This window comes from Phocoena phocoena, chromosome 20 (assembly GCF_963924675.1).
Source record: "Phocoena phocoena chromosome 20, mPhoPho1.1, whole genome shotgun sequence".
NCBI lineage: Eukaryota > Metazoa > Chordata > Mammalia > Artiodactyla > Phocoenidae > Phocoena > Phocoena phocoena.
Genome location: NC_089238.1, coordinates 40,267,736 through 40,281,106, shown reverse-complemented (window position 1 = coordinate 40,281,106; position 13,371 = coordinate 40,267,736). Strand labels below are relative to the sequence as shown.

At 38.6% G+C, this 13,371-nt stretch overlaps 1 protein-coding gene across 4 annotated transcripts in view; it reads right to left on the bottom strand.

The window, feature by feature from the left end:
- The window catches only part of CBFB (core-binding factor subunit beta), a 58,988-nt gene that overhangs the window by 40,970 nt on the left and 4,647 nt on the right, over positions 1 to 13,371 (bottom strand). For 3 of the 4 annotated variants that reach the window (XM_065898988.1, XM_065898987.1, XM_065898990.1), the window contains exon 3: positions 12,830 to 12,946. The exons of the other annotated variant lie outside the window; for it this stretch is intronic. In XM_065898988.1, the coding sequence (XP_065755060.1) occupies positions 12,830 to 12,946 (117 nt within the window). The remainder of the gene's footprint in view (positions 1 to 12,829; positions 12,947 to 13,371) is intronic. 4 annotated transcript variants of the gene reach the window in all.

Sequence of the window (13,371 nt, the reverse complement as noted above, 5' to 3'; positions counted from 1 at the left end):
CTGTTAGAAAAACAATTCAAGAAAAGTTAAAGGTTGAAAGGAAAAAGATGGAAGTTAAAGGTTGTTCTGAAGTCATCAAATGAGGTCAAAAATGACCATATTAAAATATTCACTTTAAAAGAAAGAATAACTTGGTGGGCCAAAATATTCAATAACTTTGGAAAGTGGTACGTGGAGTTTCTAGCAACTTACCTAATGATTATTAGCAGCAGTGTGGTAAACTGCAAACAACACAGACTCTTGGGTAAAAGACCTGGGTCTCGATCCTGGCTCTACCTAGGAAACAGATTACATGACTACTAAAGATTTATTTAGCCTCTCTAGGCCCCAGTTTCCTCAGCTGTAAAGTCAAGTTATCATTAAATGTGTTCCAATATCAAATAAAAGACTTCACTATAGCGCAGGATTAAGAGAAGTAGGAATGTATATATCATCTAGTACTAGTGGTGGTGATCACCATAAAAGCTAGTTTGTAGATTGTCAAAATGTATTTTAAATGGTCGAGTTCTGAAAACGTTCTGAATTTGATAGTGGTGATGCACATTGTGAATATATTAAAAACCACTGAATTGTACAGATGGATGAGATGGTAAATTCTATGTTACATGAATTTTACTGCAATTAAAAAAAGAAAAAATGGCCCAGCAGCAATGTTCTGGATAGCAAAGGGATGGCAAGCCAGGACTGAAAAGCTGGAATAAGCAACACCCTCAAAAAATTTAGAAGGGTTTTCCCAAAGGGCCATTATTTAAAACAATACTCTGCAAGTGAGGCCAGACACTTATTAAAAATTATCATTTGGGCTTCCCTGGTGGTGCAGTGGTTGAGAGTCCACCTGCCGATGCAGGGGACACGGGTTCGTGCCCTGGTCCAGGAAGATCCCACAGGCTGTGGAGCGGCTGGGCCCGTGAGCCATGGCCGCTAAGCCTGCGCATCCGGAGCCTGTGCTCTGCAACGGGAGAGGCCACAACAGTGAGAGGCCCGCGTACCGCAAAAAAAAAAAAAAAAAAAAATATATATATATATATCATTTAATATGGGCATAATATTTTATTTATTTGAAAACATCTAAATTCTCCTAATGGAAACGCTGCAGTCACATGTTCCTAGGCTACCCTTTTGTTTTTTTTGTTTTTGTTTTTTTGGGGCTGTGTTGGGTCTTCATTGCTGCGCACAGGCTCTTCCTAGCTGTGGTGAGCTGGGGCTGCTCTTCCTTGCGGTGCGAGGGCTTCCCATTGCAGTGGCTTCTCTTGTTGCAGAGCACGGGCTCTAGGTGCGTGGGCTTCAGGAGATGTGGCCTGCGGGCTCATTAGCTGTGGCACACGGGCTCTAGAGGGCAGGCTCAGTAGTTGTGGCGCACAGGCGTAGCTGCTCCGTGGCATGTGGGATCTTCCCAGACCAGGGCTCAAACCCGTGTCCCCAGCATTGGCAGGCGGATTCTTAACCACTGCGCCACCAGGGAAGCCCTACCTTTTTTTTTTTTTTGAAGTACGCGGGCCTCTCACTGCTGTGGCCTCTCCCGTTGCAGAGCACAGGCTCTGGACGCACAGGCTCAGCGGCCATGGCTCACTGGCCCAGCTGCTCTGCAGCATGTGGGATCCTCCCGGACCGAGGCATGAACCCGCGTCCCCTGCATCGGCAGGCGGACTCTCAACCACTGCGCCACCAGGGAAGCCCTACCCTTTTGTTTTAATCTGAAGATTAATCTGCCTTCATATCTAAAGTTTTAAAACACAGAAGGGCTTAGTATTGACTGTATACATGGAAGAAAGGTTTTCCCCTGTAAAAACAACCTGCCAACCATTCCCAGACTTGACCCTTTCCTGCTGAGGACACACAGTACAGCACAGCAAAGTATCAGAGTCCTAAAAGCACAGTTACACTGCCAAAAGGCACATTTTAAGTGTTATTTTAAATTCTTGGTTCCTAAATACACATCAATTTGAGAAGGCCCAGTCTAAATTGAAAAGCTCATAGTAGATAATAGTTTCCAACTATTTACATTGTATACTTTCATAAAAGAAGGTAACAGTAATTAAACTCCCCACCAAATCACTGTCTATAACATGAAGAACACAGTTAGCTAGTCTGTGGCTTCTAATATTCTGTAGAAAACTAAGTATCAAAGAAGTGATATCAAATAAATAAAGTCTCTAAGTCTGCTCAAGCTAAATAGCATTAAAATTTACAAATGCTTTCTTCTCAGTAAAAAGGAGATCATAAAAGTATCAATCTATGTTATCTATGTAGCAATTAAAACAGCACCTGGCACATAGCCAGTGCTACAGAACTGTTTGCTATTATTATTCTAATTCTTAAATGAGGAAATTAGAGTACACAGGAGCAAAGGGAGTCCCATATATTCAGACGTAGTTAATAAATGTTTTCTGCCCACCAAAACACCTTTACTAGAATGCCCAAAATTTTCTGTAGGAGAGAAAAAGATTTTTCATATGATTGCCATGTGTACAGTATTGACTGACTACTGTTTCCTACATTTGCAAAGATTTCCTAGATGGATGAAGACTCATGTGTGCTCGTTAGGTACATTGATGTCCATATTTCTCATCTTTTTATTCTAAAAATTAACACTGATAATCATTTTGTTGCTTCTTTCTTATACAAAGGTATCTATTTCTGATTTTTCTATTCTTTGATAGTTAATAACAGTAAGATCAGAAAGATATGGATATTTTAATGTCAGATAAAAAAGTATCCTACAATTAATAAGATGTGCAGAAAATTCAAAGATAAAAAGTAAATGCTATATCAAATAGAATAATTTTTACTTTAAAATTTAAATATACACAGAAAAAAATAAGAACAGCAATATAACAAAACATTAACAATGGTTTTCTAAGAGGTAGGTTATGGATGATTTTTATATCTTTTCTAAAAGTGTATTTTCCAAATTTTTCTTATTTCTTTTGTCAGGAAAAAGGTTATTTTAAAACACTACATTGAGGGACTTCCCTGGTGGTGCAGTGGTTAAGAATGCCAATGCAGGGGACACGGGTTCTATCCCTGGTCCGGGAAGATCCCACATGCCGCGGAGCAACTAAGCCCATGAACCACAACTACTGAGCCCACGTGCCACAACTACCGAAGCCCGCGCACCTAGAGCCGGTGCTCCACAACAAGAGAAGCCACCGCAAAGAGAAGCCGGCGCACCACAATAAAGAGTAGCCCTTGCTTGCCGCAACTAGAGAAAGCCCGCGCGCAGCAACAAAGACCCAACACAGCCAAAAATAAAATAAATAAATTTATATATATAAAAAAACCCTCACTACATTGAAACAACACAGATGAACCTTAAAGACATTATGCTGAGGGGAATAAGTCAGTCACAACAGGACAAATACCATATGATTCCACTTATAAGAGGTACCTAAAGGAATCAAATTCACAAAGACAGAAGTAGAATGGCAGTTGCCAGGGGCTGGGGGCATGGGAAAGGAGAACGGAGAATTATGGTTAATGGGTACAGAGTTTCAGTTTGAAGAAGATGACAAAAGCTCTGGAGATGGATGGTGGTGACAGTTACACAACAGTTTTAATATACTTAACGATACTGAACTGTACAGTTAAAAACCGTTAAAATGGTAAATTTTTTGTGATGTATATTTTACCATAATAAACAAAATAAAAACACAAGCTCAAAAAAACCAACCAACCAAACAAACAAACCCAAACATGGAGGTCCAGTGGTTAAGACTCTGCTTCCAATGCAGAAGGCATGGGTTCGATCCCTGGCTGGGGAACTAAGAGCCTACGTGCCACGCAACGCGGCAATCAATCAATCAATAAAGACTTAAAAAAAAATACATCAAGCTCTTGAAGGAACTACCATTAATTTCAAGATTATCAACATTATGAGCCAGGCAGCATTAAAGTTTACAAATCAGAGAAAGTTAAGAGAGGCACAACAGAAGCCAAAATTACACTTACATTATAGCAGTTTTGACAGAATCTGTATTTATATTTCCTAATACAATGTTTTTTAAAATAAATATTTTATTTTTTATTTTAAAAAATATTTATTTATTTGGCTGTGCCGGGTCTTAGTTGCAGCATGCGGGATCTAGTTCCCTGGTCAGGGATCAAACCGGGGCCCACTGCATTGGGAGCACAGAGTCTTAACCACTGGACCACCATCGAAGTCCCCAATACAATGTTTTATATGCAGTCAAGGCTATCTCTACTTTAAAACAGACTTATAATAAAACTTCAATTGCAAAAATATCGATAAAGAACTTGTATTTAATACATAAAAAATGCTTACATCTCAATAATAACTTGATATCAAAAAATGGGCAAAAGTTTTGAACAGACACTGCCAAAGATACACAAATGGCACACGAGCACATAAAACATGCTCAACATCATTAGTCACTAGGGAGATGCAAATTAAAACCAAAATGAGATACCACTACAAACTCACTAAAATATCTAAAATTAAAAAGACCGACAGCACAAAGTGTTAGTAAAGACGTGAAGTAACTGAAACTTTCGTACATGGCTAGTTGGAATGTGAAACTGTACAGCCACTTTGGAGAGCAGTTTGACAGTTCCTTAAAAGTTATACTCATGAAACAACCCAGTAATTTCAGTCCTATATATCTACCTAAGAGAAATGAAAACAAATGTCTACATAAAAGACTTGTATATAAATGTTCAAAGCAGCAGAGTAGCCAAAACAAGGGGAAATAACTCAAATGGCCATCAACTGGTAAATGGATAAAGAAAGTGTTACAAGTCCAAACAGTGGAATACTACTCAGTAATAAAAAGGAATGGACTACTATACACACAATAAAGATGAATTTCAAGAGCAAGTTGCTAAGTACAAAAGACTACATACTGTATGATTCCATTTATATGAAATTCCAGAAAAGACAAAATAGTATGTAATAGAAAGGAGATAGTGGTTACCTGAAATGACACTGCCTGCAAAGGGGCATGAGGGAACTTTCTGAGGTTATGGAAATATTCTGTATCTTTATTGTGGTAGTAATCACACCAACGACTGTACACATTTGTCACTGAATTATATACCTTAAATAGGTGAATTCTGTTGTATATAAATTATATCTCAATAATGACAATTGAAAAAAAATTACAAAAGAAAATGGGAAGCAGTAAAGCTGGGATATAGCAGCCCTTCTCAAAAACTGATTTCTTTAGTTGAACATTTCAATAGTCTTTATCCTTGAAGTGTCTGAATTAATCATTCAAAAATACTGGGGTAGGAAACAGAAGCAAAAAGGGAAAGAATTAAGGATGTTTCTCTCAGACATATTTTCTGACATCTCTAACTTGAAATATATAATTGAGATATGGCCAAGACTAAAATGTTATCTTTACATTAAAAGGTAAATCTAGGCAAATAATGCAATTCAAGAAAAGGGGAAAAGATCAGTGCTGTATATCAATTATATCTCAAAAAACCTGGGAGAAAAAAGAGAGGAAAAAAAAAAAGAGTACATCATCTTCAAATACTTCAGAGGTACATTTATCATATATGAAAATTAATGTAACTCTAACTGGAAGGTACTATGATATTCTCATTTTTAAACATTATTATTTCTTCATGAAGTCAGTCAACTCTTCTTGGATTTAAAAGTTGTTGAAATAGGGCTTCCCTGGTGGCTCAGTGTTAAGAATCCGCCTGCCAATGCAGGGGACACGGGTTTGAGCCCTGGTCCGGGAAGATCCCACATGCCGCGGAGAAACTAAGCCCGTGTGCCACAACTACAGAGCCTGCGCTCTAGAGCCCGCAAGCCACAACTACTGAGCCCGTGTGCCACAACTACTGAGCCCGTGTGCCACAACTACTGAGCCCGTGTGCCACAACTACTGAAGCCCACGCATCTAGAGCCCGTGCTCCACAACAAGAGAAGCCACTGCAATGAGAAGCCCGTGCACCGCTACAAAGAGTAGCCCCCTCTCCACAACTAGAGAAAGCCCATGCACAGCAACGAAGACCCAATGCAGCCAAAAATAAATAAAATAAATTTATTTTTAAAAATTATTGAAATAAAACTTTTCTAAAAGCCCAGATTACTTATTTCAATGCACTGAACTGTTGATAACTAAGTGCTGGAAAATATACTTCATGTTTTAGTTGAATTGAAATACTTAAAGTCTTGATCTGACAAGTTAGTTGTAAAGTTGCCTCAATTTCTCTTGGGGAAACCACATTCCGAAGCGTTACCACAGATATCTTTTATTTGGAGTGACTGGGCTGTATAAGGAGGAGAGGGAACTTGCTGCTGAGCCTGAATACGGATTTCTCAAAGCTAACATTAAGGAGTCCTCTAAACTCTGCCAAATTGTGGATGGTATATAAACAGACACAATATTTATTTTGGGACAAAGATCCTGCAAGTAAGTAAGCAAAACACTCCAGAAGCAGCCGTCACAGACCTTTGAAGACATTTAAAACAAGAGTTTGTCCTCATGCATTAAATCAAATGCTGTTAAATATTGCTTTGTTATTTTATGCTGATGAAAATGAATGATAAAAGATTTTCATTTTAAGTATAAATGTTCAGAAAGGACAAAAAAAGTAAAACACATAACTTATCAAAAATGTTTAAAAGTACCTACTCTAACACCATACACATTATAATTACTCCCAATGTCTGCTATTAACATTACCTGACTATCAATTAAAATCATAAGGTATAAATAGCAATGCAACAACCATATAAAGTTTAACTGCTTTTTCTGGGACCAGATAGTATTCTAGATATATCTAGATAAAACTAGATAGTATATTCAATTTCCATAGAAAAAATGGTAAATAGCACTATAAAGTTCATTTGTTCAGTTTATAAAGTGTTTTCATACCCTTCATGCTCACAAACTAGGATCATGTAGTAAGCATAAACAATCATTAATTTAAAAACCTAAGGAGGCTTTCAAAAACACAATGCATGCAAAAACCATTACTCTGACCACTCAAGACTAATAACTTATGGTCAACCATAATTATCTGCATTTGTTTGAAATAAAAATCAATTGGAAATAGATTCTAAGAGGAAAGATCAAATGAATTGGGTGTTGCTTGGTCTACAAAAATTTAACATAAGAATGATTTCAATTCTATCTGTTGCATCCCTTGTCTTCTGACAGCTAAATTAGAGGAAAGCAGTTTAAGTTAAGGAAGAATTATAAACATTTTGGCTGTTTAGGTTTATAAAATACCAGGATGGACCACTTGGGAAAGATGCAGCCTCCCAACATAGTCGAGCTACCTGAAGTGAAGCTGACCTAAGGCACTCTACAGCACTAAAACTCCTTGATTATCTATAATCTCACCCTACAAACCCATCAAATAGCCTAACTTTGGATAGGGCTTTACAATTTAAAAGGCATTTTCACATATTCTGGTACATCATTTAATCCTCACATAGGGAAGACATTCTGATTCCCAATTACAGGTAAGGAAACCAGTTATGATTGTCTTTTGACTTATATCCAGAGCTCTTTCCACTACACTGTATTATTTTAAACCTCTTCTAACAAAGACCCTTATTAAGAGTCAATGTAGACAACTCACTAGATACCTGGGTGCAAAAGTCAAATATATTTGAAAGACAGACTATAAAATTGTGTGCTCTGACTTGATGGTCAGTTATCCATTAACAGACCTTCCTTACTGAAGACCCTTGGTTTGAAAATATTCCTACAAACACAAAGGTAGAAAGAATGAATAAAAGGACTGGTTTTGCTATGACCACTTTCTTAGATCATAAAGCCATATTTCAAATCAAAGAGACTATGGAGCTTCTGTTTCCTATTAGCATTCTAATTTTTTTCTGAATTCATCAAATTTAAGTGAACATTGTGGTAGCCAGCCTCCAAGATGGCCCCAATGACCCCAGCCTCCTCTCATGTTTGTGAATAAACCACCCCCCTTCCTGTTGAGTGTGGGCTAGACTTAGTGACTCACTTCTAATGAACAGAAGACACAAGTGATCAGAGAATAGGTCATAAAAAGCAGGGTGACCTCATTCTTTTTCTCTCTATGGAGAGGAACATGTGACTAGGAACTGAAGCCACTGACCAAAAGTGATGAGTGAGCTTGGAAGGGGATCCTTTAGCTCCAGCCAAGCCCTCAGAGACTGCGCAGCCCCAAGAGCTTGACTGCAATCTCCTAGGAGACCCTAAGCCAGAACCACCCAGCCAAGCCACTCCCAGATTCCTGTAAAAGGGCAGGAGGAGACTGAAACATTATCTGGATTGTGGGTGGTGTTTACATGGGTGTGTACATTTGTTAAAACTCAAATTATACACTTAAAGTGGGTGCATTTTTTGGTAAGTAAACTATACTTCAATAAAGTTGATTTAAAAAAAAGCCACTGAACTCTTGAGATAAGCAAAGGGTCACTTATGAAAAAGCAGTTGCCATAACTTAAGAAGTTAAGGGTGGGTGGTGAGAAAACAGAAGCTGCAACAAGCTACCACCACAAACTCACATATACTAAACTGCTCCTCAAAACTGCTCCACCCACAGCTTTTCTCATCTCAGATGACAGTAATCCCATACTCCCAGCTGCTCTAACCAGAAAGTTAAGAGTCATTCTTTTTTTTTTTAATTTATTTATTTTTGGCTGTGTTGGGTCTTTGCTGCTGCGCGCAGGCTTTCTCTGGTTGCGGCAAGCAGGGGCTACTCTTTGTTGCAGTGCCCAGGCTTCTCATTGCGGTGGCTTCTCTTGTTGTGGAGCACAGGCTCTAGGTTCGTGGGCTTCAGTAGTTGCAGCACGCAGGCTCAGTAGTTATGGCACACGAGCTTAGCTGCTACGTGGCATGTGGGATCTTCCCAGACCAGGGCTCAAACCCGCGTCCCCTGCATTGGCAGGCGGATTCTTTTTTTTTTTTTTTTTTTTTTTTGCGGTATGTGGGCCTTTCACTCTTGTGGCCTCTCCTGTTGCAGAGCACAGGCTCCGGACGTGCAGGCTCAGCGGCCATGGCTCACGGGCCCAGCCGCTCCGTGGCATGTGGGATCTTCCCGGACCGGGGCACGAACCCGTGTCCCCTGTATCGGCAGGTGGACTCTCAACCACTGCGCCACCAGGGAAGCCCGGCAGGCGGATTCTTAACCACTGTGCCACCAGGAAAGCCCAGAGTCATTCGTTTTTTTAAAGATTTTTTTTTTTTAATTATTTATTTATTTATTTTATTTTTGGCTGAGCTGGGTCTTCGTTGCTGCCCGTGGGCTTTCTCTAGTTGTGGCAAGTAGGGGCTACTCTTCGTCGTGGTGCACGGGATTCTCATTGCAATGGCTTCTCTTGTTGCGGAGCATGGGCTCTAGGAGCACGGGCTTCAGTAGTTGTGGCTCGTGAGCTCAGTAGTTGTGGCTTGTAGGCTCTAGAGCACAGGCTCAGTAGTTGTGGCACACAGGCTTAGCTGCTCTATGCCACGTGGGATCTTCCTGGACCAGGGCTCAAACCCGTGTCTCCCACATTAGCAGGCGGATTCTTAACCACTGCGCCACCAGGGAAGCCCCTGGAGTCATTCTTGACTCTCACACCTTACATCCAATCCATAAGCAAATCCTGTTGGCTGTACCTCAAAATATATCCAGACTATGACTACTTCTCACCACTTCCATTGCTACCAGCCTAGTCTCTCACCGAGACTAAAGCAATAGCCCAACTGGTCCCCCTGCTTCACTCTTGCCCCCTAAACCTATTAACCCAGCAGCTAGAGTGATCCTTTCAAAACTTAAGGCAGATCATATCACTCATGTGCTCAAAAAGCAGAAACTACTCCCCACTCCACTCAGAATAAAGTCCACGTTGTTGCATGGTCTCCCACAGTCACATAAACCGGCTCCTTGACATCTCCCTCATCTCTTCTACTCCTCTCCTCCTCACTCAGTCTACTCCAGCCATACCGGCCCGCTTGTTGTTTAATAAACACACTGTGCAAGCTCCCACTCTAGGGCCTTTACAAGGCTGTGTCCTCTGTCTGGAACATCTTTCCTTCAGATATCTGCATGGCTCATCATTCCCTAACCTCCTTCGGGCCTCTGCTCAAATATGACCTTCTCTACCCAGACTCTCCTATTTAAAATTACAGACATTCCTGTTCATTGATAACCCTTATTTTACTCTAATTTTCCTTTTTTTCCAGAGCACTTACCACTCTGTAACATATTACATACCTTATGTACTATGCATATTGCCTACTACTCCATTCCTTCCATAAAACAACCTCCAGGACAGGATCTTTGTTTTGTTCACTGATGCATCTCAAGTGCCCAGGACAGTGTTCACTCAGCATACATAACAGGTGTTCAACAAAGAACTTCTGAATGAATTTTTGAGTAACTGTGTCAGGTACTGAGCTAAGCACTTTATATACACTATTTCATTTAATCACTACGGCCACCCTGGGAGCTATGTATTAAACTCACGTTATAATTGAGGACCATAAAGATAAAGTAACTAGTCCAAAGTTATAGAGTAATAAATGAAGTAGTGTATGAAGCCAGGACTTAATTATACCTAACTTGAAAGGCTTAACCACTCATCTTCTCAAAGCTGGGTTTGAATGGGAAGAGAACTAAGCTGCCTTAGGATGTAACAAGGTCAAGAGTATGTGGAAGAAGAGACACTGATTTTGGATCCAATATAAGGAGCAGAGGCAAATAATTAACATTTAGGGAAATTCCTTCAATTTGCTTTGCTTCTAGTCCTATGGGCACAGAAATAAACGTTAATGGTTATCAGAAAGACATCATAAAAAAGGAGGACGAGAAATAAGAGACCCTGTAGCCTGAGCTCTATGGATGAGAAAACACGGGTTATCTTTTCTTTAAATTCACTGGAGTACTTATTTATCCCAGTGGTATAGAGTGATATACTAGCAGGGTTTTTTTTCATTAAAATTTTTCCCCTAGATTCTACTGGCGTAGTACAAGTGTTGGTAAAATTATATTTGAGAAATATATCATCTATGCACAAACATTTACAGATTTAAATCTGAGGGAAAGATACAGATTTCTGCCAGCGTTACCATCCTTGGAACACAGCCACGTTCATTTGTTTACGTATTGTCTATGGCTCCTTTCACACTGTAACAGCGAACCTGAGTAGTTGCAACAGAGAACATACGCCTGCAAAACTGAAAATATTTTCTCTCTGGCCCTTTACAGAAAAAAAATTATAAAACAAGTATTAAAATATAAGTTTCTTACATCAGTTCTAGCACTCTTCCTGATATATTTGAAAACAAAACCTCTAAATTCTAGAATAAGCCATCTAACGTTTTTGTTCTTGTTGATCATATAACTGAAAACATCTCAATGGCTTAAGTCCAAAGATAATGTGGTCTTGTACTTCCTTGGTGGCGCAGTGGTTAAGAATCCTCCTGCCAATGCAGGGGACACAGGTTGAAGCCCTGGTCCGGGAAGATCCCACATGCCGCAGAGCAACTAAGCTCGTGTGCCACAACTACTGAGCCTATGCTCTAGGGCCCATGTGCCACAACTACTGAGCTCACGTGCCACAGCTACTGAAGCCCGTGTGCCTAGAGCCCATGCTCCACAACAAGAGAAGCCTGCGCACCGCAACAAAGAGTAGCTCCCGCTCGCCACAACTAGAGAAAGCCCATGTGCAGCAACGAAGACCCAACACAGCCAAAATCAATCAATAAAATTTATTTTTAAAAATAATAAATAAATAAAATTAAAGAAAACAAAAAACCCTTCTTCGTTGTATATATACAAAATAAGAAAATCCTTTTCGGAGGGGTGGTGGTGGTGGGATGAATTGGGAGATTGGGATTGACATATATACACTAATATGTATAAAATAGATAACAAAAAGAACCTGCTGTATAAAAAATAAAATTCAAAAATTCAATCAATAAATAAAAAGAAAATCCTTTTCCTAATACAGTCCAATACAAAAATCTTTTAAGTTCCTCAAAGGACTATTTAGATGTTTCTTACGTTTTGCAAATAAAGTGATAGGTTATACTATTCACGATGACACGTAGAAAAGTAATTTAGCAAGTTAATAAAAATAGGTATAGAAATACACTGCAAAGGAAACAGGAGAAATACTGAGTACCAAATGAGGTCAAAAAATTTTCTTTAAATATTTTATTTCAAGAAGTCAATTTCCACATTAAAAGATGAACCAATCCAAGATATTATTCATTAACATTTCATCAAAATCATAAACACATTTAACTTAGATTTTAATATGGCTCTCAGCTTAAACATTTCCAACTACATTTTCCATATATTCAACCTAAACTTCCAACATAATAATTTTAAGACATTTATGTTTCCCAGAAGCTTTTCCTCAAAACAAAAAAATTATTTCCAAGTTAACAACTTCACATTGTTTTTCTCAAAATTAAATTTGCTATATTAACAGAAGTAGAAAGCTAACCATAAACTATTTCCAAATATTATTAAATTTTAAGCCTACAGAGGCTTTTCCCATTTTTCTCTAAATTTCATTTTTTTTTACAACACTATAGTCACACACATTTTAGTAGAACAAAAAATTTCTTGTCAACACTTCAAAGGAATTAAGTTTCAAATGTTACATGTAAGAAAGCACACTACTCTTAAGGGCTAGAACTTTCTATGGCAAATGATATAAACATGAAATTAGCAATAAAATTATATAAAAATTTGATTTTTAAAAATTGTATTATATCTTTATAATACGGAATGAAAACAAATCTGATCATATGCCTGAATAATCAAACCTGTGATCTATTTATTAAAATGTAAATCATCAGATAATCTCTAGTAATAAAACCATCCACAGTATTTCAAATTGCAAAGAAATGTTTCCTACCTTGCCTGCTTCTCTTTCTAAGTCGACATACTCTCGGCTAGGTGTTTGTCGCTGTTCTCCCTGCCAGCTGGCCGGAAAAAACTGGAGAGACAGATTGGTTCCTGTGGCCACAAAAGCCTTTTAGAAAAATCAATACAAACAGGATCAGGAGCAGGACATTACATAAATTATGCAGGCAGTCATTTATTTTTACATCAGTTTCTTGTCTTAAGCCAGGCAGCACCAAGATTACTTAAAAGTAAAAAAACATGCACTCATCATTTTTCTTAAGTATTAAGTTACAAACATCTGATTCCATTTTGAGGACATTTGCCATTGGCTGCTTAAATATAAAATCAGACATGGAATCAATACTTTCTTTCAGGTCATTTTTTGCTGACGTTAGTATAGTGCACTGCTAATGGCTAACCAGAAGCCACCATCACTGTATTTAAAAACCTGTATTTTTAAATGTGAAAATCACTGAAGAGCTGAATATTTTGAATTTTAAAGCATACCACAATTTAAAGTTGTACAAATGAGACATTTTAATTTTTCCTGAT